Raw genomic sequence first — 24,619 nt, 5'->3', positions numbered from 1 at the left:
TGATTTTATAGTTTAATGATTTTATTGTATTTATGTTAACTCAACTTCAATATTTTTAAAAGTTAAAATTGTAATCTTTGGTTTAGCAATGTTTCTATTTAGTATCAGTGTTCAGAGAAAAATTACATTATATTTGTTATTAAGAATTGTCAGACTAGATATACAAGTTAGAAGTGAAATAGGCAACCACATACACACATGCATGCAAACACATATATACCACTTTAATTCTAAATTTTTATACCAGCTATGTAGAAGTAATGATTAATTAAAGAATCTAAAAAGTAACAAGTTAAATATATATACTTATATATAAATATGTTTCTAACTAAAAAATCCAGAAAAGAAGAAATTGAAAATAAGATTTGCATATTTAAAAATATTTCTTTTCATATTATGAGGGATGTAAAAAGATAGAAAATATAAAATTAAATATAAATTAATCTCTATGTACATATATGTTTCTAACTAAAAAAATCCAAAAATAAAGGAATTGAAAATAAAATATACATAATTGAACCTATTTATTTTTGTTTGTTTTGTTTTTGAGCCACACATGGCTGCACTCAGGGGTTACTCCTGGCTCTGTGCTCAGAAGTTGCTATTGGCAGGCTTGGGGCACCATATGGAATGCTGGTGATCAAAACCAGGTTTGTCTCAGGTCATTTGCATAAAAGGCAAATGCCCTACTGCTGTGCTATAACTCTGGCCCTTAAACATATTTCTAGTCATATTCTGGGGGATGTAGGAAGCTATAAAATCTAAAATTATATTAAAATTAATATTCATTTCAGGATCAGAGGATACTTGTATGTTGACTCAGATTCAAATCCCACAACCAACATTGTTCTCAATCCTGGTGGGAACAACATTTGAGCACTGATCCAGGAGTAACCCCTTCACAGCATGGTCAAAAATTGTTTTAAATTAAAATAATTAAAAATTAAGTATATCCAATCTCCTTAAATGTAATTTCGAATAATAATAATAATATGGCATTTAATCTAATATCAAACAAGTCATAATGGTATAAATGACAAATGTACTCTCCTATGAGAATTAATTAGCAATTTTAATGCTTTCTAGAACACAGAGCTCTTTGGAAAAGAACATGCATGTTGTCGTAAGTAATTATTATATCTTTTGCTTAAGAAATTAATATTTTGGGAAATAAAAGGGTATTTTAGTAGTTAAATATTAGTATGAGATAAAATATCCAATTTTATAAACTTCTTTATTTTTCAGTCATAGGGCAAGAACCCAGGAGCCCATATAATGTGAAGTGGGCTTTCTACTGTCCCTGAACTAATATTTAAAAGTTATTTGCTTTTATTTTTGTTTTCAGTTTATTGATTTATTAGTTGGCCAATATATTAAAATAGGTTAGAGCAGGATTTTTTAAAGTACTTTCTTGGAGCTAGAGAAATAGCACAGAGGGTAAGGTACTTGCTTTGGCAGCAACAGGATCAATCCCCAAAGTTCCATATTTTCCTAAAAGTTAACCCTTGAGTGCAAATTCGGGCATAAACTTCAAACACTATTGTGTATATCCTCCCATAAAATCAAATATTTTCTTGGAGCAGAAGAGAAATAAGTCACTTTTCTTGGGTGCAGCCAACTTAGGTTTGATGTCCAGAAACAAAATTACTGAACACAGTGCTAGGAGTAACTAACACTACTGGTTATGACCTAAATCCCACACACACTCTCAAAAATATTTCCTTAAATATTCTCAAGGAAACTGATTTCCAATTATAAAAAAAATAATTAAAAGTTAATTTTACACAGGTTGATTTGTACCATATAAATTTCTACTATTCAATAATATTAATTATCAATATACATTAATAAGGTAACAATATTTTGTAACTTGATTTGATAAAATATAAGTCAAAATTATGTAAATGTTTATCCATTGTGATATTTTTTAGTAATTCTATGAATTTCTTTATTTTTTCCAGAGGTTAGTATCTTTTTTTTTATTTTATTTTGACCAAAGTGGATTACAAATCTTTCACTGTAATATTTTAGGTACATAGTGACATTGAATCAGGCATTCCCACCACCAATGTTGTACTCCCTCCACCCCTCTTCCCAGCACGCATCCCATAACTCCCTCTTTTACCCCCTGGGCTGCTAGTATAAGTGGACCCTCTGTGTCTAGCTTGTTGTAGATTGGGTATCGATTCTGTTGTAGTTGACTTTGGGTTTGGTGTTTAAGTTTGATCATTTTGTATTTCTACTTATTGTTCATACGACTGTTTCATCTTGGTACCCTCCATTATTTCCCCCTCCATTTGTGAGGCAGAACAAGATGGTTCAACTTATGTGGTTCTGTTTGAAGGAAAGAAAAAATAATAATAAAATAAAATGGGGCAAAAATCAAACAAGAAAATAAATAGGTGGAGTCCTTCTAGAGGTTATACCTATCAAATTAAGAGAAGAAAGGGAAAAAAGGAAGAAAAACATAACAACCATACAAAAACTATAAGTTAAAAAAATCAAACAAAACACTTGAAAAGCCCTACAGCAATATAGACAACAACCACACAATAATCACGGTCCTGAAATAAAAACAAAACAAAGCACATAAAAACCAACAAACAACAACCATAACAAAACTAAAAAAGTAATTTGTGCTTCTCTTTTTTTTCTCTTGCATAGGCACAGTAAATATTGGGGGAGATTAGAAAGGGAATTCCCTTGGCTTAAGAGATACAGGGTTTCTCTGCTGTGCATGCTCTTTTACACTCTCCTAGGTCCTTTTTTGGTGTCTGGAAACTTTCTGCTCAGTCCTAGGGTCTTTTTTATTGGTCCCAGGATAAGTTCTGCCCAGCATGGTTGTCACACTCAGTCTTCTGTAGATAGCGAATTTGGCTTTTGTACAGATGAAAGGATGACATGTCTTCTGTTTTGTCTTATCCTTAGGAGGTGAAATAACCTTCTCTTAGACCAAGTTGTTGCCATTTCCTCATTGTCAGGATATCATATGAAAACCAACACATGTTGGTGTCAGAACAGTATTAAGAATGTCCCAGAGGGATATTGGTTCCTGGAGCTGTTGCAAAGAACTGTGTTACTTCTATGTCTGGGATCTAAGGTTTGAGGTTGGATGGTCACTGTCTAATCACATGGAGTTCAAGTTGGGTCCACAGGACATATGTTCAAGGTGGGAGGTGTCCCTGTATTGTAAAGTGTATGAGTTCTTATCACTAGTAGATAAGAGCTTGTTTCTATACGTACAATTTCCCCCTTTTTTTAGTATGCCTTTGCAAGAAGACATGGTTGCTATATTATATTTCTGATGCATTTGGGGGGTGAGAGTGTCAAGCTCCATTACCTCTGTGCCCTGGTTTTGACCTGACCTATTATCAGGCAAGACTTTTCTTGTAGGTTTTTGTATCAAGCAGAACCAAAATAGGTGGAGTTAAGGAAGAAAAGTAAACAGAAACAAGACAACTATATATGTATATTTAAATATATATGTGTATATATATACAAACTCACATATACATATGTATATGTATATATACATACATTTATATATATAAAGGAAAAATAAATAAAAAATAAGTGTTAAAATTAAGGAAACAAAGTGATACAGGAGACTACCTTACATTTAGGGATAAACAGATTAAGAGGTAGTATTATATAGGTCTTATACTTATAAAGAAATATAGGCTTCCCCATTGTCTTTTGAGATATTCTTTTGGGGTGTGGGATCCAGGGCACATTTTCATCACACATCCTGGTCTTCTTGAGATTGAGAAAAGATTTGCGGCAGAAAGGTCTTAGGTAGAGTTCTTGCACTGGGGATCCTTCTGTAGCTGAGTACGGTATCAAACAACAGTCCACATTTGGGAGGGGTGAGAAAGAGGGCAATACAGAATGAGTAAGCAGGGGTGTTGGTTGTAGTTTCTTGTTGGGGACGAGATGTGTGTCTGAGCGGGTGTCCCTTCAATTGGGAGCTGGGTATGGCTTATTGGGGTAGGAGGTTGGTCTTGATACCTAATAAGTTAAGAATTGAGGGTAAAGAGTGTCAATAAGGCAGGTTATCAGATTGGGATTGGGGAGGTGAAGGGATAGTAGGACTTCAAAGAGGGGGAGAAAAGATAGTATTTAGGAGGGGCTATATATACTATAGGCATGGGTTGTTTACAATTTAGATTTGGCTATCATGGAGGAGTCCTCTCTATGTATTCATACCCATATAAAAACATACAATAGGGGCTCTTCGGGGATGCAGATGCGGTTCGGAAGGCGCTATGGACAGGCGAAGGCAATAAAGAACCCTGAAGATCCAGTTTGTTACCTACCTCTTCTACCTAGCAAAGTAGATCTCCAGCAGATCACTATATTTCCACATAATGAGTGGAAGAGGATTCAAGACAGCCTTGATAGTTTGACAAGAGAAGCAGCACGCCTTCGTGCAGAAAGAAAGGCAAAGAAACAAATGCATATTCGATCCCAAGAAGTGGTAAAACATTGGACTAATACAGCTGCAGGGATTAAAGAACAGAGTCTAAAAGCCAAAAAGAAGTGTGAAGAAGAATTAGAGGCAGAACGAAAAATTCTTGATATGGAAGAAGAAATGCACAAACAAGAAGAAAGGAAGAAAGCTATTGAATTTGCTAAACAATACCAATTTTACCAAACAGAGAGAGTGAAAAAACTTCATTCAGGACTACTTCTTAGCAGAGTCTTGAAAGAACGAGATGCACAGATTGAATTCAAAAAGAATAATATAAAATCGGACAAAAAATGGGAGGAACAATTGAAACACAACATTGAAAAAGCTTTTCAAGAAGAAAACGAAAAAGCAATAAAACGACAAAAAGATAGAATGGCTCTTGCCCTTTTTCATTTAAAACAGAACATATAAATGATAAAAATATCATTAAAGCAGTAGAACAGCAGCATCAAGAAGAAGAAGAAGAAGAAGAAGAAGAAGAAGAAGAAGAAGAAGAAGAAGAAGAAGAAGAAAAGACTAGAAGATTTATCAAAGCAAAAAAACATCTTGCAAAAGTTGGGATAGAAAAAGAAATGGAAAGACAAAAGCAAGAGGAAGAACAGAGAGAAAGAATAAAAAACTTACTGACTGCACTAATGAGTGCAAAAGTTGACAATGAAGATTTGATTATTGCTTAGAGATACTGCAGAAGCTGAGGCTGAATGGCAAAAAAGAGAACAAGAAAAAATGGAAAAAAGAGAAGCAGAATTCAAAGCAATTGCAGAACATAGGGAAATTATGATGAAAAATAAAGAGGAGCAAGAAAAACTACGTAAAATAGAGGGCAAAGAACGATTGTTAGCCATGAAGAAAGCAGATCAGATTTTCTATGAGCATGAAAAAGAGAAAAAACTCAAAGCTGCTAAGGAACGTAGAGATCTTCAAGAGGCCCATGTTCAGCACATTGCTAAAAATAATTTGAAATCACAAAAAGCAAAACAAGCAGAACTAGAGTACTGGCAAGATACTAATGCTCTTCTGAATAAAAAGAATAAAGAATTTCAGGATTATGCCAGAGAAGTAATTAATTTTGAGGCTGAATCAACAAACAAATATATTTACCCTCTTGCAAAAGCTGCACAAGAAGGATTTGGTGGTGGACATGGACCGATTTTTGTGGACAGGGGTGGATTAAGACCCAGCTATCAGGCAAATGATGCTACTGGAGTCCAGCTCCCTTCTTTTAACTCTCAGGGATCAAAATACAATAATTTAAAAAAATCCAAAGGAAGGCTAGGTTTTATATGGTAGAAAAAATTATTTTTAAGATTCAGAAGACTAATTTGTAACTAATGTATGATCTACAATATAAGAATTATGATTGTAATTTTTAATAAAGCTGATTATTTTGAAAAAAAAAACATACAATAATTAGCTTAGGTATAGCTTAAGAAAAAGAGGAAGAAATAACAAAAGATAAGAGAGGAGAATGGAAAAATTGGTAAATATAGTAAAAAATAAGGTAGAAAAATTAATAAATCAAGTAAGAGACATTGGGTCAGTGTGTCAAATTGAGAGGTTTTCTCAGTTTCTAGAGATTTTGTCAGTGATGGTGTTGGGTCTTTCTAAATGAAGGTTTTAGGGTTAGATAATGACTGGAGCAATTTAGGATACACATAGTTTTCACATCTCGAGTACTTAACAATGTGTTATTGAAGCCTATCTATGTAGGTGGCTACCCTATGTAGTATTTTCAGGTGCATCTCATGTATCTAAATTGCTTTATGAATTTATTTTTAAGCCATTCATGTGTGAGGCAGATCAAACCTTGTCCGTTGCTAAATAAAACTGCTTAGGTGACTATTATCATTTCATTAGAGGTCACAGTTTTTGCATCTTCCTAGACAAAGAGCTTCAAAACTACTACTTAGTCTGATGTGATTTGGCGTTTGGTAATCAGAGGTGAAGTGATAGTTGGGCAGCTGCCTTCCATATGTCAGGTAAGAAGACTGACCAGAAACAAAAATAGTTGGCTAAAATAAAAAATGTTTTATTTAAAAGTATACATAATTTCTTGTTGAGCCTTTCTAAACTTACCTTTAATTCCATATCCAATTTCAATTGCAAACACTAAAAGTAAATACATGAAAAAATTTAAATATACTGCAACTGTTAAAATTAAAAGAAGATTTCAAATATTTTTATTCTGAGAAAATGTATGCATGCTCTCAGAATATTATCTATGTCTGCATCTATCCTTTACTCGCAATAGGTATTTGTGCCAGCTGACACCAATTTTAAAAATTCGGAAATGAATGAACTGAAGGAATTAAAAAGCTGGCCCTTCTCTTTTGCCCAGCCACTAGGGACACCATGCTCATCCATGTTGATGATGCAGAAAATTAGAACAACAGAAAGCTGTCTGCATTATTCCCTCACTCCACACACTATATACCATGTGGAAAACTACGTATTCTTAATTTGGTGGCAGCATATTCCCATAGATGCCTTAAAAATAAGTGGGAATAAATAAATCTGCATCACCATTTGCACAGTTACCAAAATACAGTAATGAAAATAGTTTGAATATATAGAGGTATAAGCAGTACTTATAAATATAATGATTTCAGTCAATACTCAGGTATTATATTTTTTCTAATGTGTAGAGAGTATCAGATACTAAGACACAACTCAAAAATATATAAATTCATAGATTTATATAGAAAATAAAACCAAGAATTTTCTAAGAGAACAGTTTTATAATAATAAAAATAAACATAAAAAGAATATCTGAAAAAACTTTATAATACTTGGAGTTTAAACAGCCAGGAATACAGAAAAAAATAAAAATATTCCTTAAAACTCATAAGAATTAAGAATAAAGTATTAGTTTCTATGAGATGTAGCAAATGTTAGATTGAGAGATGAAATCATAGTAATTCAGGCCTATACTAGGAAAGAAGAAAAATTAATTTTCAACAAATTAAACACATATCTTAAATATCTGAAGAAACAGTAAATCAATCCTAAAATTAGAAGAAAAGCCATAATAAAAAAGTGAGAGAAAAGGGGTTGGAGCAATAGCACAGCAGAAGGGTGTTTGCCTTGCATGCAGCTGACCCAGATGGACCTCGGTTCAATCCCTGGTGTCCCAAGTGGTCCCCCAAGCCAGGAGCAATTTTTGAGCTCATATCTAGGAGTAACTCCTGAGCATCACTGGGTATGGCACCAAAACCAAAAACAACAAAAAAGGGAGAGTAGAAAACAGTGCTGTTTAAATAAAATAATAATAATAATAATAAAAAGCCATTAAAAACCAGGATGGCTCATGCAAAGAGTAAACAAAATACTGCCCACAACACAGTCGCCATGCCTGCACCTGGTCAGCTCCATAAACTCACTTTGTTCTTGAAAAAGAAGTAAATAAAGACATAAGAAATTATAGATACAATGGCCTTGCAGCTGAAAATTGGCATCTTGGAAGGAGAGGCCATACCTGCTGACCCATCACACACAATCTCTGCTTCACTATGGCCCTACTTCACCACCCTCTAATACACTCTGCAGAGACACCAATATGACCAAAACATCAGGCATACAGCATTGGGGCTGATATCATCAGGACTTTTCTTGAAATGAGTGTGTGCACCTTCACCCCACGCTCTTGTGCTTCCAGAAACATGCCCCACAAAAGCTACTGTATCAGCAATAGTGCCTGTCATTCCGGGACTACATGCTGCCCCCGATAAAAAGAAACTAAAGCAAACAAAACAGAAGAAAAATGAGAAAGGAAACGAAGATTTTACTTTTGCAACTTGGAGCATGGTTTAAGTAAAAACAAAATCTACAGGGTAAGCAGTGAAAGAAGACATCTGCAACCCATGAATACAGATTATATAAACATTTTAAACACAGGAAAGTCCTACACACAGTTCACTCTTGATTATTTCGTCAGTATTGTTGTTGATTTACTTCAAGAAGTAGACAATCCCTCTTTTCAATTACTCAAAAGAATAAAATATTAAATTTTATTATATTTGCCAAATTTCTTCATCATAGCATCCAGATTAAAGACTTGTTGTTTTTCATTTTTATTTTGCCTTTTAATAGCTGTGGATTTCAAAGATCTAGCTAACTTGATTTATACTGTACTACCATCTGTGTCAATTCCATGTCAATTTAGGAGTTAATAAGGACAATGTAGTTATTTGTTTAAAATTTTAATGTAATTTAAAAAGTGTTCTTTTTGGAGGTGGTGGAGTGTGCCACACTAGGAAGTGATAAGGGTTTATCCCTGTCTCTGTGTTCAGGTGTCACTCATAGCATTGCTCTGGAAAACATATTTGTAGACAAAGATAGGACTGGGTCAGTTGGAGGGAAGAAGAAGCCTTCACAGTGCACTATGTCTCTCACTCCTGATCATTTTAATTGTTTAATTTTTGTTTTGGTTTGTATTGGGTCTTCACTGTGTAAGGATCAAGGCTTATTCTTGGTTTTTTGTGTGTGTTCAGATTTTGTGGAATACTGGGATTCCCATCAAGTTGATCATATATAAGACAAGCACTCTGCCACTCCATTCCTAAATTTTATTAGTCAACAATATTTGTTGAAGACATAGTACAAAGGGTAAGATTCTTTCCATGCATACACTCAACCTAGATAAATTCGGGCAACCTATGTGGTACCCTAGATTAACACTAGACTTGATCACTGAAGGATATGCCTTCCAAAAGAAACAAAACACAGACAAATATTTTCTATAGGGGCCGGATCATTGGCATAAGCAGTAGGGTGTTTGCCTTCCATGCGGCTTACCTAGGATGGACAGCTGTTATGGTCCCTTTTGGTCCTCCAACTCAGGAGCAATTTCTGACAAAATAGCCAGGAGTAACCCCTGAGCATCACCACGTGTAGCCAACAAAGCAAAAAAAAAAATCTCTATAATTAATATATTCAGCAATTTCCAAAGAAAATATTTTTGTATTAATCATTTAGTAGAAAACAACTTGAGTTTTTTTCTTTTTGAAAATATAAGACTCAGATTATGCCTATTGCCAAAATTGACCGGCATACACAACCATCATTCATAACCAATATATTTCATAATGACACATAGAATTAATTGATTTGGTGAGATGGTAAACCATAGACCCAAAATTATAATAGAGAAGAGATAATTACACCCTTATATTTATTGCAGCACTATCCACAATAGTCAAAATCTAGAAACAACCTAAGGGGTCAAGAAAATATGACTGGACAATAAACTATTATTTATATCTTAAATGATATATTACTCAGCTATAAGGAATGATGAAATCATGCACTTGCTCTTACACTAGTAGATTAAGTGATTATCATGTTGAATGAAGTTAGTCAGAGGGAAAGAGACAAAAAATGTTCTCTCTCATATGCAGGCTATAAATACATATCAGACAATAACAATTACTTAAAGGCAATAGAAAAGAAGGAAATAAAAACTTGTTTTCAGTAGGAATATTATGGAGTGAGGGGGCATATGGTGAAATGACGAGAAATAATATGACTGAAAAGAGAATACTAAAACTGTGGTGGAAGTGGTCACTTGGTAGGCAAAAATGTGATAAAGTATTCATGAAATGTTATCACTAACTCTATTGTAAACTATTGAAAAACATATTAATTATTGAGTCCTGGCTGGAGGTGGATGATGGTGAGATGAAGGGAGAGGCGTTTCTCTGCCTGCCCTGGCATTGCACCTGCAACCCCTTCCAATCAGCGGGTCTCAGGGTGGTGATGAGGAAATGATCTACAGGCAGTCAGGTTTCAGGAGATATCAACTTTATTAAGGCCCTAGCCACCATGTGTGACTTGTAAGCCTTTAAACCATTTAAGCTTGCAATATAAGCAGCCCTACATTCAAACCTGTCTCTTCTCCCTCCATCCTGCTTCTCTCTGCCTCTCTCTTGCTGAATCTCCTCAATCAATTTTCTTCCTGCTCCTGAGGCAATCCCTTGATTAGCAACCACAGACCCCTCCACGATGTGGGCAGGTCTGCATCTCTGGGTGAGCGAGGCAGGAAGATGGAGAGGGGAGTAACAGTAAACCACAGTGTCAATATGTATATTAAAGTTGTCTGTAGTAAAGTCAGTCTGGTGTGTCGGAGGTGAATTGGGGGTCATTAGTAGAAGGAAGAGGCCATTGGTGAAGGGAATGTTGTTGGAACATTGTATGTCTGAAATTCAATTATGAATAATTTTGTAATGTAAGTGGCCAAATACATTTTTAAGAAAAAATACTACTAAAAAAAGTGTATAAGAAGAAGAAATTCTTAATGATTCTGCAGGTTATAGTTTCAATATTAAAATCTTTGAATTGAATGATGCAAAATGCACACAAAATTAAATATTTTAAACCACCAAAACCACAAAAACTTTTTTGGTTATTTTCTATTATATATGAATCTCTATTATTTAATGCTATTTTCATCCAGTCTTCTTAATTATTAAGTCCAACTCAATTCTTAGTGTACAGTTTATTTAGCTCTGAATTTTTTTCAAAGCAAATACTTTTTTCCATATAAACAGATACCTGTCATAAATAATCTAATCTTTACATTTTATATTATAATAGAAGTTTGTTAAAATTAATTTGATAACTTTTATTTTAATATTGCTTAAGGATCACCATGACCTGTTGCTTGCTTGGGCAAAAAATACTTTTACTAAGAAGACTGTAATGAAACAGTCACACACTAGCCAACCCAAAAGTATAACAAAACAAAGGAAGAAACAAAATATAGTTCAAAGGGTACTTAGCAAATTCTGAATAAAATGAACAAAGTAGAGAAAATAATTTACCTGGAGTTTTTTCCCTCACACAATATTGACACAAAGTTACATTCTCAGTGTTATGTCCTCAGTATTCAGGGATCATCAACAAAGCTAAAAATTTGATGTTGGAAAGTTTATGATTCAGTGAAAGACAAATCATCAAATTTAATGGAAATTGACCCTTTATAATACCAAAAAGGGCTTATTTGGTGTCACATGTTGCATTCCTAGGCCCTGTTTTACTTATCTAAAATAATTGGTTCATAGTTTGAAAAATAAAGAGAGAAAGTCACCCAATTTAATACACAGATTCTTTTTTCTGCATTAAAAAGGTCTGAAAATAGCAAAAGGACAATAATATATCTGACTGGTAAACCTTTAAATACAAAAATAATATAAATTTTAATTTCATTTTTAAAGTTGCCATAAGGTATTTCTGTTATTAGAGTTTATTTTTAGAGAAGTATTATATGACAGTTAATTGCTCAGTTTCTACAGTTAAACTCAAATATCACATCCTACACACTCTAATTTTCTGTGTTATTAACATCAAGAATTCTTTTCTGTTAAAATATGGATCTAAATAGTACCTATTTAATGGTATCTTATTATTAATGAGAAAATGTATAAAAGCTCTTTATATAGCACTTTATACATAGATACCACTTATTAATAGTAAACAGGATGAAAAGGAAATAATTTAAAGTAAGAAATCACAGAGATATATTAGTAAGATGTAAAAATATAAAAGCCATTTGAAAAAGCAGAATATTAAACTGAAGCACTGGTATAAAATTTTATTTCTAAATTTCCTTGTCACAAAGAAGAAAAAATTTTATGAAAACAACTAAATGTCTGACTCACTTATAAAAGAAAAAACACCAGAGACATATATTTTAACCAAAGATGAATGGATGAAACATTAATAACCAATCATTATTTTTCTTGTTTGTTCTTAGCAATGCACTCCTATTCCATTTAATTGGTTAAGATCCAGCCTGATTCTAACCATTGTATATCTAACTTATTATTTTGTATTTACTAAGCTATTGGGAGATTAATTAAATCAATCTGGAATTTAAACTATATTTACTAAATATTTCATTTCACTGCCCCAGTTTCCTTGGAGTTGTATCTTATGCTTCCTAGAGAAGGTTGTCGACAAATGCCCAGGTATCTCCTAATGCTCAGTTGCCATGTGCCTATATTATATTTTTTTCAGACCTCAACACATCTTTGAACTTTGATGTTAGAGGGACCAGAATTTAGACATTAAATTTCAAGGCACTAAGATTTAGAATTTCAGAAGTCCAAGGACCATTTTGCTCCAAAAACAAACATTCTGTTAAAATCTGTAAAACAGTAGAAATTTGGGCTGTTCTTTCCAATCTGATCTATGTCAGATAATCTTATGAGTTATGTCAGATTCCTCCATCCTACACATTCTAGAAGAAATTCTACAGTATTCTGGGCTATTGGACTCACATGTGTATTACAGTCTTCAGTAAGTAATTTATCTGAGGTTAAATTATGGCACATTTAAAAAATACTTATGGGACAGAATATTCTAGTAAAAGCCTAATAAAACAAAACCAGATTAAGTTTATTAAAGACCTTGTAATCTCTTGTGCTTTCTATCTGTAACCACATATGTAGCCAGATATTTTTTCTCTTTGAATTATATGTGGTATAATTAATTTGACTTATGTGAATTATTATTTAGTTGTGAACAAAATGGTTATAATTGTTTCAATAATGGAATTTTTACAAGAAAGACATAATTGAAAAATCATATTATTTCTTTAATGCTTTTAGAAATAAATTTTAGAATGTTTCCTATATGCTTAATTAATAAAAATATTATTGAAATGTTAAATTATGGTCATTTTATATCTATGCAATTTTAAGTACCTTTAAAAAATACAAGCTAAAGTAGAAAATAGATGTTTTACATTTTTAGATTAACTCCTTATCATCTGTATCATATGTTCTTAGTCTAATCTGAAAGAGGTTGGTTAGATCAGTATCAAAAAAGCTACATCTCTGTTGGAACTTCAGATCACTTTGAATTTCTTTAAAGCCACTTGTTGTAGGTTTTTTTCACGAAGGATTCTTATTTCATAAGATTACCATTTTATTTTACTGTTTCAGTTTACTTTTATTAAATCTAGATTCGGGGCCCGGAGAGATAGCACAGCGGTGTTTGCCTTGCAAGCAGCCGATTCAGGACCAAAGGTGGTTGGTTCGAATCCCGGTGTCCCATATGGTCCCCCATGCCTGCCAGGAGCTATTTCTGAGCAGACAGCCAGGAGTCAGGAGTCACTCCTGAGCACTGCCGGGTGTGGTCCAAAAACCAATAATATATATATATATATATATATATATATATATATATATATATATATATATAATATATAAATTATTTATATGCTTTAGAAACTCAATATAAGGTTAAGTTATGAATTACTTACAAACATCAATAACATGTAGAAACATACTTGAAATTACTTCAAGGCTTCTGAATACGAATCTTATCATTTCAATAAAATTTCGACTGATACACAAATGTTTGGGTTTGATGACAAATGTAGGTGTGTGTTGTCAATGACTAATCTGGTACCACTCAGATGGATATAGAAAAACTGCTCATGTTTTGTGCCAATAGTACTTAAATTTGTCCTTAGTTCATTGACCTGCCATACGTAAAGCAACTTTATCACCTTTTCTAGTCAATCCTTTTTTTTTTTTTTTGTCTGTTTCTTTCTGTGTTTTTGGTCACACCCGGCAGCACTCAGGGTTTACTCCTGACTCTATGCTCATAAATCACCCCTGGCAGGCTTGGGGGACCATAGGACCATATGGGATGCTGGGATTCGAGCCACCATCCTTCTGCATGCAAGGCAAAAGCCCTACCTTCATGCTATCTCTGGCCCCTGGATATCTGGATATCACTGTTATCCTCTCTTTTAGTCAACATTTTTTATTCCATATGTGATAATCTTTACTTGTTTGCTTATTATTTGTCCTTCTCTAACCCTGTAACTAAAACCCATTAAATCTAACATGTCTAATAGATATAGTATTTTGCTCATGTCTAGTAGACGAAGTATTTTGCTCTCTTCTTAAATATTGGCCAGTTGTCTCTGGTCAACCTTAAATACTTTTTTTTGGGGGGGGGGGGTTTGATTTTGGACCATACCTGGTGGTACTTAGCGGCTATTACTGGCTATGAGCTCAGAAATCGGTCCTGGCTGGGGGACCATGTGGGACTCTGGGAGTCAAACTCAGGTCCGTCCTGGGTTAGCTGCGTGCAAGGCAAATGCCCTTCCCCTGTGCTATTGCTCCAGCCCTTACCTTAAAGACTTTTAACCAGTTTCTCTGTTTTGTGAGTGATTGATTTTTTTCTAGAACGTTTTACTTTGTTAAAAAGAAATCCCACTCCTAGGGGATTTATCAGGCAAGAGTAATTTTTTTTCACTTTTCTTTATATTTGGACAAATCTCAGATGTGTGCAGGCCTTACTTTTGACTATGTGCTCAGGGATCACACAAATAGTGCTCAGGGAACCATATCTCAGGATTCCAATATACGGGAATAGAACCTAGGTTAGCCTAATGCAAGGCAATACCCTTAAGTCCCCTTCAATCTCTCACCTGTGCTATCTTTCATATATAAAACTTAAATTACCATATATTAATCAAAATCTGGAATTCTTGAGTACCTTAATATCTGAACTATTCTGAAACTTTATTGACATAAAATTGACTGAGAATATCAACTAGTTATTACTTTGTACCCAGGAGAGTGTTATTTTGAATATTTATAAAATATTTAAAATTTTAGAATATCAGCATATAATAAGTTTTCTACAATGAGGTATGTCAATTTTTTGAAAAGAACCTGCCACTTTAATAAAAGACATAGTTAAATAGAAAGTTTAAATGTACAGGTAATTATATAAAATACATTGACATATTATTATATATCAGAGCAATAAAAACCTTTTTACTAACTCTAAATCTTATGAAAATATAAGTTAAATCACTATTTAAATTTGGAAAATAAGCATGTGACTTATAAGGACAAAAGACGTTCCTTATAGTAACATGGGTCTTGAACAACACAGGTAGAAAAAATATAAATTATAAATAAATATTGATCAGTTTTTAAAGAGTAAATAACTACTAAGAAAATAGTTAGCTGTGGAATGGAGTTTTATAATTTCACTTTTATGCCCATATTTTAAGGCTTTAATTTATGCAAGAACTTTTATTTCTCACTATTGTGACCAGTTTACAAACTCTGATGACACTGGCACAACACAGCAGAAACGTATTTCTTATTAAAGTGTTTTTACATCTTGGAATATCAGCTATAGTAAACATGATTCTAAAGGATTTTAATAATAAAATAAAATTCAATATTTTAACTTTTTGATACATTTGAATAAAGTTTAATTTATTTTGTTGTTATTTTTTGGGATTCAGCAGTGCTTAAAGAGTACTCATTTTGTTCGGAGGTTCATTCACGGAGGGTTCTGGGAACCATATGAGATGGAACTCTAGTGGTCTGTGCAAGACACTTTACCTACTTCTCTATAGCTTCATTTTTATCTATCACTAAATTTTAAATGGGAAAAAAAAACATGCTGTCTCCAGTACTTTTATTTTTTCAGCAATTTTGTTTGAAGCAAAGTAGGGTTTGGAAAGATAGCAAAGGGAATAAAGTACTTGACATGCAGGGAACAATCCCTAATATGAATCGTTTGTTCCACATATTGTCCTCCAAGCACCACCAGGTTCACTTTTGAATGTGGTCAAATACTCCTCCTAAATAAATAAAACAAAATAAGTAAAACCAAGAAAATATTAAAGAAATAAAAATTAATCTCAAATTTGTCAATGTAGCAAAAAGCACACAGAATATATTCTATGTTATTACTTTCATTCCTCAAACAAATGTCTGAATATACCCATCTCGATGAAAGATGTTTGAAACACTTACATAATCTTAAAACTTGTGTATTTGTCAAGTGGATTCATTATATTTATGAGTAAATTTAAGAAGTTTCTTGGTGCAGTCTTCCACTAAAACTTGTCAGAAAAAAATATTAAGAGTACATTTGAGCATTATGTAAAATCAAGACTTTGAAACATCAATATCTTGTCATTAAGATCTTAGAAGCATACCCTTTGCTACTAATATTCTCTTAACTCATATAGTCAATTGCAGAATAAGCTCTATGAACAGAAGAAAATGAAGAGCAATCACTACAGAGAAAGCATAGAGCTTAGTATTCTGTCAGAACTCTGTTGTGTGTATGCATGTGTATTTGTGTGTGTATTGTGTGTGTGCTGACATCTCAGAAAAATAACTAGATCAAAGCCAAATCTAAAGCTTAATAGGTGGTGAAAAGGAAATTGATTCTATATTATAATGGAATTCTAGTTTAGTATTTCCCTGTTCACTGCAGATAAAAATATCCTCAGATATCAATGCACTAAAATATAAAAAGAAATGAGATATAATTTAATCTAGAAATGTTTTCATGATTTCATAGTTGATAAAATATCTAATTATAATGAATTACTTTGGAAATCTCAGGCATAATGAGGGAATATTTTTTCTATTAGGAAATATCGACCTAATGTTTACACATCATGTGTATAATGCACAAAATAGATCTGCTTTTACTTTATGACAATACAGTAGTGGATCTTTTCCACTGTATTTGAGGACTTATTTAAGGGAAATTTTCACATTGCTATGAGAAGAAAGCTATATTACCTCCCTGTTGAAAAGATGAAGGATAGTGAAATTGGAAGGTTAAATGATTTGCTCACCATCTCATGCTAAGTTATTGGCAGAGGAAATATAGGAGAATAGCCTCTGGACTCTAAATCTGTTGCTTAGCTACTGATCCACAATAGCTCCCAATTGACTTGAACTATAGAGTACTAGAGAATTTGAAGATTCAAAAAAGATGATGCCTTACTAAAATGAAAAGTGAAAAATTCTACCAAAAACTTGTTTTATATATAAACCATTTGGGTACTCTCATCAAATTGATTCACAGACTTGCTCAATTTATTTTGAAATATATATTGTCATCAATATATTACCAAATGAGACTGTAAATATCCATTTGAATCCTGCTCTAATACTTAAGAGAACTTCTTTGAAATCTACGTAATGTAGAAAAAATTTTATAGATATCTTATTTACTTAATCTCAGTTGTTCTAAGGAAAGTGATTTCATCTGCCAGGCTATATAGGTTATTATGTAACCTACTTTAAATAATAGGACATTTTGAAATTGAATCAATAATTTTTTCATGATTTAAATAAAATCATAAAAAGCTAAGAAAATGTCCTGTTTCTAATATTATCCTACCATATAGAAATGATTTTCACTCTTGTTAAAATGTGAAAGTCCAAAACCTCTAAGATCAAGGTACAAATAAAATAATATTTACATTCCATGAACTCATAGGCTGAACGACACAGAAAACTGAGAGAAAACTGTCATTTTTGAGCCCCAATTTCTTTCTATCAGAGACAGAAGCCAGGCGAACATATCTAATAGCATGACAATGCAAGAGTCTGGAGTTATACTGACACTGAATTGAGCGCAGTAGTAGCTAAAGAAGCCATCGATAATCAGAAGATATTCAGAGCTTGCAGACTCTAATACCTTATACCTGAGTCAAATGCTACCACTCATGCACTGAATCTCATCTGTAATAAAGGGCCATTTTCCAAACTCCTTTCTTGTACTCCTTATGGGACCAAACTTAGCTATAAGGGGGATTGCAGGGTCTAGGTGAATCAGAAGAAATTAATTTTTTGAGTGCTATAGCAGTATCAAACAAAGAATATGTAAAGACAGAATGGAACTCAACATCCTGAAAAGAGTTTTACTCATTAAAATTACTGGAGCCTGTTAGTGTTTGCTTGTTGACTATACTGCTGTGGTGCTTTTCAGGTTTTTTGTTTGTTTTTGTTTTGTTTTTGTTTTTTGGAGGGGTTGATTGTTTTTTTATCTTATTTTTATGTTTTCCTTTCTTTTTCCCTTTCTTTCTTAAACTGATATTTATAGGCTCTAGAAGGACTCCTCCCATTTTTTGCTTGTTTGAATTTTTGCCCCCCTCTTTTTTCTCTTTTTTTTCTTACTTTCAAACAGAACCACATAACTTGAACATCTTGTTCTGCCTCACAAAATGAGGTGAAAATAATGGAGGGCACCAAGACCAAGCAGACATATGAACATTGTGTAGAAATGAAAAATGATCAGATTTATACACCAAATCCAAAGCCAACTACAACAGAATTGATACCCAATCTACAACAAGCTAGACAAAGAAGGGGACCATTTATATTAGTGGGGGGGCACAGAAGGGGATATAGCATGCATGCTGGGAACAGCGGTAGAGGGGAGGACAACATTGGTAGTGGGAATGCCCCTGACTCAATGTCACTATGTACCTAAAAATACTACTCTGAAAGATTTGTAATACACTTTGTTCAAAATAAAAATTATTAATACAAAAATTACTGGAGGACACAGTGACCACTTCTAGCAAAGCCTATGTTGGTGCCGCCAAAATTTGGGCTAAATTCCAAACTAAGGGACACCCTGCCCCTGGTAGGAAGAGGAAGTAAACAGAGATTAGAAAAGGAAAAACAAACAAAACCAAAAAAACTCCAGTAAGATATTTACAGGCATGATATTCCACCCAAAGAGGGATGCTATTTAGTGGAAGGTTTTAAGGCACTCACAGTCAAAGGGAATCTAAAAATGTATAAAATATGTATGAAATTGGACAATAAAAATATGAAATAAGAAAATTATAGGAAGATAATATTTCACATCTGTAAGAATGGCACCATACCACAGTATTCATAGGTATTGGGAGGGAAAAGATCCCTCATACAACTGATTTTTGGTGGGAATGTCATATGGTTTTAGCTACTACAGAAAACAGTACGAAGACTTTAAAAAAAGTAAGAATTAGAACTTCTTTAAAACTGAGTGATTCCATTCTGTGGAATCTAACTAGATACATAAACATTAATACATGTTCAATAACATGGTCACTTTAGCACTAAGTATAATAGCTAAGATATGAAACCACTCAAATATTCAATGTCAGATGAATATTGAGAAATCTTAGTGTAATCACATGGTGCATTTAATAAGAAGAGATACAATCTTGTATTTTTCTACAATATGATAGGAACTGGATGGTATAATCTTAACTGAAATATGTCAAAGGTAAAAAAAGAAAAATACCTGATGACTCCACCTCATTTTGATGTGTGTGTGTTCATCTATGAATAGTCAGTATCAAAAGAGAACAAACCAACTAGTCTTTGATAACACAGCTGAGAGGACCAAGCCAGAAAGAAAGGAGAAAAGGAAGAAGAGACCAAAAATACTAAAAGGACAATGATGGATGTCTTGATAGTTGTGGTTTTGAAATTATGTAACTTCATACATCAAAACCATAGGTGTCGATACAATTGTAATAATATTTTAACTACAATATACTTTGAAATGCCATATTTTTATTTTACATATTTTAACATGCATACAATGATTTGCCTTAGGATTATTAGCAGGTATGACATAAAATCTCCATTTTTTGTCAACAAAGCCCCCACAATTGATCAATTTCATTTTTTAGTGTCACTCATCTCATTAATAGTTTGTTTAGTAAAAGTGGTAAAAACTATGACCCGTGGGCCACATATTTCTACATTGTTTCCCATTTTGTTTCTTCACTTCAAAATAATATATATGCAGTGCTCATAGGAATTTGTTCGTATTTATTTTCTATAAATCTGCCCTCCAACGGTCTAAGGGGCAGTGAACTGGGGTTCTGATTAGAAAATTTGAGGACCACTGAACTGTAAAATATTCAATAATTACTCATATAAATTGCTTCTCTAGGTCTTGTATTCTCTATATTCCATAATTTCACTGACTTCTATACATATATTTTACTTATATATAAATCTTGCTGATTTCCACTGCTATATTTCATTTTTCACTTTCTTTCAGTTATATCTTTCTTTAGACATAACCTAGGAAATTGAGCCAGACAATGTCAGTGAGGGTTTATGTTCTATTGTTATATTTCACAATTAAGAAACCATAGAAAAATAATTAAAAAAACAGCTGTACTTTAGACAAGATATTCGTTAAAACTGAAATTTGTATAACTAGTACCATTATGCAATTTTTTACTACTAGAAACTGCGTCCCTTTCCATTTGTACATATGTTGTTTTTTGTGCACTTGTCCATATGTTTGTTTAGTCAAGAAAAATGAGAATTAATTATGTAAAATTATATATGAATGAGCTAGATAACCTGTTCTTTAAACATCTTTATTTCTAAGGAATAGAATATAAATGTTTTAATAGTATTAATAGTTGAATTTTAGAATTCACACCACAAAAATAAGATTTGGAAGTATACTAACATTGACTTAAAAGTCTAGCAAAATAACACATTGCATATTAATACTTGTTAAATATTAAGACATGCAAAAACCCCTAGTAATACCAAATAATATAATTACACATTTAATTTTTACAAACTCCATGCACATTTGCCATTTTAACTTTGTAATAAATAAAAAGTGTATTTTTACTTCACTTGTTTTTACATATTTATTCAGAAATAGAATATTTTAAGTAAATGTAACCATCAAGCCAGTTGCTAAGATTATGTCAGAATATATGCCAACTAAAAAGTGTAATTAAAATATCACACTAGTTGATGTTTTCCCAATTAAATGTATACTGATCAAAGAAAAATAATATATTCAGGTGACTTTTATATTAAATCATCACTTCCAATTGTATTAGCAATATAACCTCAATATCATGTAATTTTATAACAACTATAAATGATAGATCATGGAGACACTGATATATTTACTTGTTTGGTTTTAGGTTCTAAGGAATTTAAAGTTCAACTCTTTCTCTCCATTAATATTGTTTCTTCCCTGTCATAAACGGAGTTAAGTCACTCTGTAATTCACTGTAACTTCAGAGAATAAAGCAACCTAGAGACAAAGAAAAACAGCAGTTTTTTTTTCCTGAGAGTATTAGGAGTCATGTTTTCTAAGCTTCTGAGAAATGAAACCACAATGACTTAGAAGCTAAATTATAAATGCAAGTATCAAAACTGCAACTTTAATTCACATAATATAAAATATATTATTACATTTTTAAATTACAAGTCTTTGTAAATTCAAAAAAATGTAAAAATGATATACATATAAAATTGTAAAAAAGATATACAGTGATAATTTGTGCTTTATTTAAAACTTATACAAAAATTTTTTAAAAGACAAGCTTGTTTTTTGATCAGGTTCTAATATTGCTAGAAAAACTTGACAGAAAATAGAACAGTTGGTTGCAGAGAGATAGCATGGTGGTAGGGCATTTGCCTTGCATGCAGAATGATGGTGATTCAAATTCCGGCATCCCATATGATCACCGGAGCCTGCCAGGAGTGATTTCTAAGCATAGAGCCAGGAGTAGCCCCTTAGCGCTGCAGAATATGACCCAAACACCAAAACAAAAACAAAAAAGCAACAGTATCTCAAATGCATTGTAAGTAACAATGTTATGAAAATCTTGTATCAACTTCACCAAACTGGGAAAAGGGGAAATCAGCTTATCATAATAAATAATAATAACTAAATAATAATTAAAACCAACAAGATTTACAACAGATTTATAACAAGCAATTGAAAGCAAAATTAAATAAATTAGACTACATTAAATGAAGAAACTACTGTTTCTCAAAGTACCGGTGATTAGGATTATAATGTCTGCCAAGTAGTAGGAGAAACTATTCATCCAACATCTATATGGGAAGAAGTTAATATCTAACTAAGATATAGAAGGCACTGGTAAAGTTTAACAAGAAAAAAAAAATCTAACCCATATAAAAATGGAAGAGATGGATGAATATAAACTTTCTAAAAGAAGGAATACAGTTAAACAATACAGATAAACACCTGTGAAAAAATGATCTACATCATTAGTCACATGAAAATGTAAATCAAAACAAAAATTAGACATCATTATATACAACAGAAACTGGCACCTTTTACAAAGAACAAGAACAACCAGTGAAATCTGAGGTTCAGAATAATTATTTTTACATGTCTAATACAAAAAACATAATGATATTTGAAAGAGCATATTCAATGTTGTGTTTTTCAGGGATTTATTTCTAGTTAGAGAAACAAAGAGACTAGGGAAGAATATTAGGTTAATTAAACATTAATGTTAGGATTATATGCTCTGAGAACAGAAGCATGACTGAATTCAGGTAAAGGAATTGCTAGATTATTTGAATCTTCTGTCTACAGTGTGATTGAAAGGACAAAAAATATTAATAAAAAGGTATTTGATTGCTACCACCATAAAAGGAACTCACAAGAAAAAAGTTATCTGTGGATTATAAATATAAAAATTAGCCTAGTGGTCAGAACCAGAGCACAGTAGTATTAGTTATTAATTTAATTTGGAGTCTTTAAAAATAAACTAACATAAACTACAAAATAAATTAAGAATCATTAATATCTTATAAAATTTTAGATTAAAATGATAGTCCAAGAAAAAATCTTAAAGAAAAATTATTTGGGGAAAAAGTCAGGAAAATTGTAACAAATAATTATCAACTATTAAAGCGAAACAAAGAACACAATCTATTTTATAAATGAATGAAATTTTGAAAATAGCATTTATTTTTTTTTCATCCTCCCAACTCTTGTTATTTTTGAGTTTGTATATCAATGCTGCAATTCTGTGATTCTGTTGAAATAAATAATACCCAGTGAATTATTTTCTGTACAATTTATTTTCAATTTTGGTTCTTTGTCATATTATTTAATTTTCTTTTAGTCTACTACAGTTCAAAGTCTAGTTCATCATAATGCCAAATTATTTTAAACTGTACAGAGATTAAATTATTACTAAAAAATAGTATGAATGTCATAATACAATATTAGTTCACAAATAAATCAATACATTAATTTTTCATAGACAATTTTTTAGAAAAATATTTGCTATTTTCTCCAGTTGATTCAGTGAATCTTTTGATTTGATTAAAGGTTATTTGGAAGACAAAAAACAGCTGTGCCTTTTAAAGTAGAATTACCTTAACAGAATAACAAAAAACAGACATTATGAAAAATGCACAGAGACAAAAATAAGTTGGAAAATATATCTCAAATAAAACTAAAACATAGAGTTATTTGCACTATTGTAGATCTCTGTGAAATCAGATTGTGTTGCAGGTAGTGTTAGAGTGGTGGGGATAGGCAGTGAAATGTGTATTGGGAAATAAGCATCCTCGCAGCTCCATAACATTAAGGCTTTTAAGAAGTAAGATCTAGGGGCCTGAGTGGTGCACAGAGCCTAGAATAGACCCTCCATTTGATCCTCCCGCCTCCATAGGTCCTCCAAGACAGGAGCGATTTCTGAATGCATAGCCAGGAGTAATCCCTGAGAGTCAACTAGGTGTGACCCCTAAAAAACAAAAAAAAACAAACAAGCAGAGTTCGCAAAAGAAATCCCCTTGCTGATGCCTAAATTTTGAACTTACAGTCAAAGAACATTAAGTAAAATAAACCAGAACCCATGTACAATTACTTTGTCCCACAAGTCCTCATATTGTAGTACATTATAACATTTCTTAGCAGTACACAAAGCAATATAAGGCCATGAAATTTATGTGACTCCTTAAACATTGAAGGCATAGTATTTTTTTACATTTCATGCACATGCATATTAGTTTAAGTTAACATCAAAAGTTTAAGTGTTTTTTTTTAAGGTTGAGAGTCAAAGGAGCACAGTAAAAATGGTGTTAGAGTGGCAAATATTGTTTGCATAGGCCCAACACAATATGGGGGACTTGGAAAGGAAAAGCCTTGGCCTAAATATAAGGAGACCCTACCCCTGAAGTTTCCTGGCATAAGACCAACTCCTAACGCTAAAAGGAAAACTAGTTTGTTTCAATCCACATTGTCTGTAGTGCCAATACAGGGTTTAATTTTATGCAGTCTCTATTGTTGGCATCAGGTTTCTGTATAATGATCCTGGAATTTGCATGTCCTACATTAAAGTCAGGCTGGTGTAAAGCATCATCTCGTTTAACCTCACAATTACAGGGCAATGCAGAAAGCTTTGTCCAGTAAGCATGTCGTTGTTGTTGTTGTTAAGTCTTCTCATTTTTAAGGGAAGTCTCTTTGAGTAGGTCAATGTCAGAGCAGCGGTAGGGTCTTCCCTGGTAGAGGATTGCTTCCAGGTGATGTTATAGACAACCTTGG

General features: G+C 32.6%; 1 protein-coding gene across 1 annotated transcript; it reads left to right on the top strand.

The window, feature by feature from the left end:
* The first annotated feature begins 4,177 nt into the window (after positions 1-4,177).
* Positions 4,178-5,761, top strand: LOC126008696 (protein CFAP210-like). The gene is given in 3 exon segments (XM_049772933.1): positions 4,178-4,868; positions 4,871-5,145; positions 5,147-5,761. Coding segments are annotated over 3 exon segments (1,581 nt in total).
* The last annotated feature ends 18,858 nt before the right edge of the window (positions 5,762-24,619 follow it).

Source organism: Suncus etruscus, chromosome 5 (assembly GCF_024139225.1).
Source record: "Suncus etruscus isolate mSunEtr1 chromosome 5, mSunEtr1.pri.cur, whole genome shotgun sequence".
Taxonomy (NCBI): Eukaryota; Metazoa; Chordata; class Mammalia; order Eulipotyphla; family Soricidae; genus Suncus; species Suncus etruscus.
The sequence above is the reverse complement of the archived record's forward strand: the minus strand, read 5'-3'. Positions and strand labels throughout refer to the sequence as shown.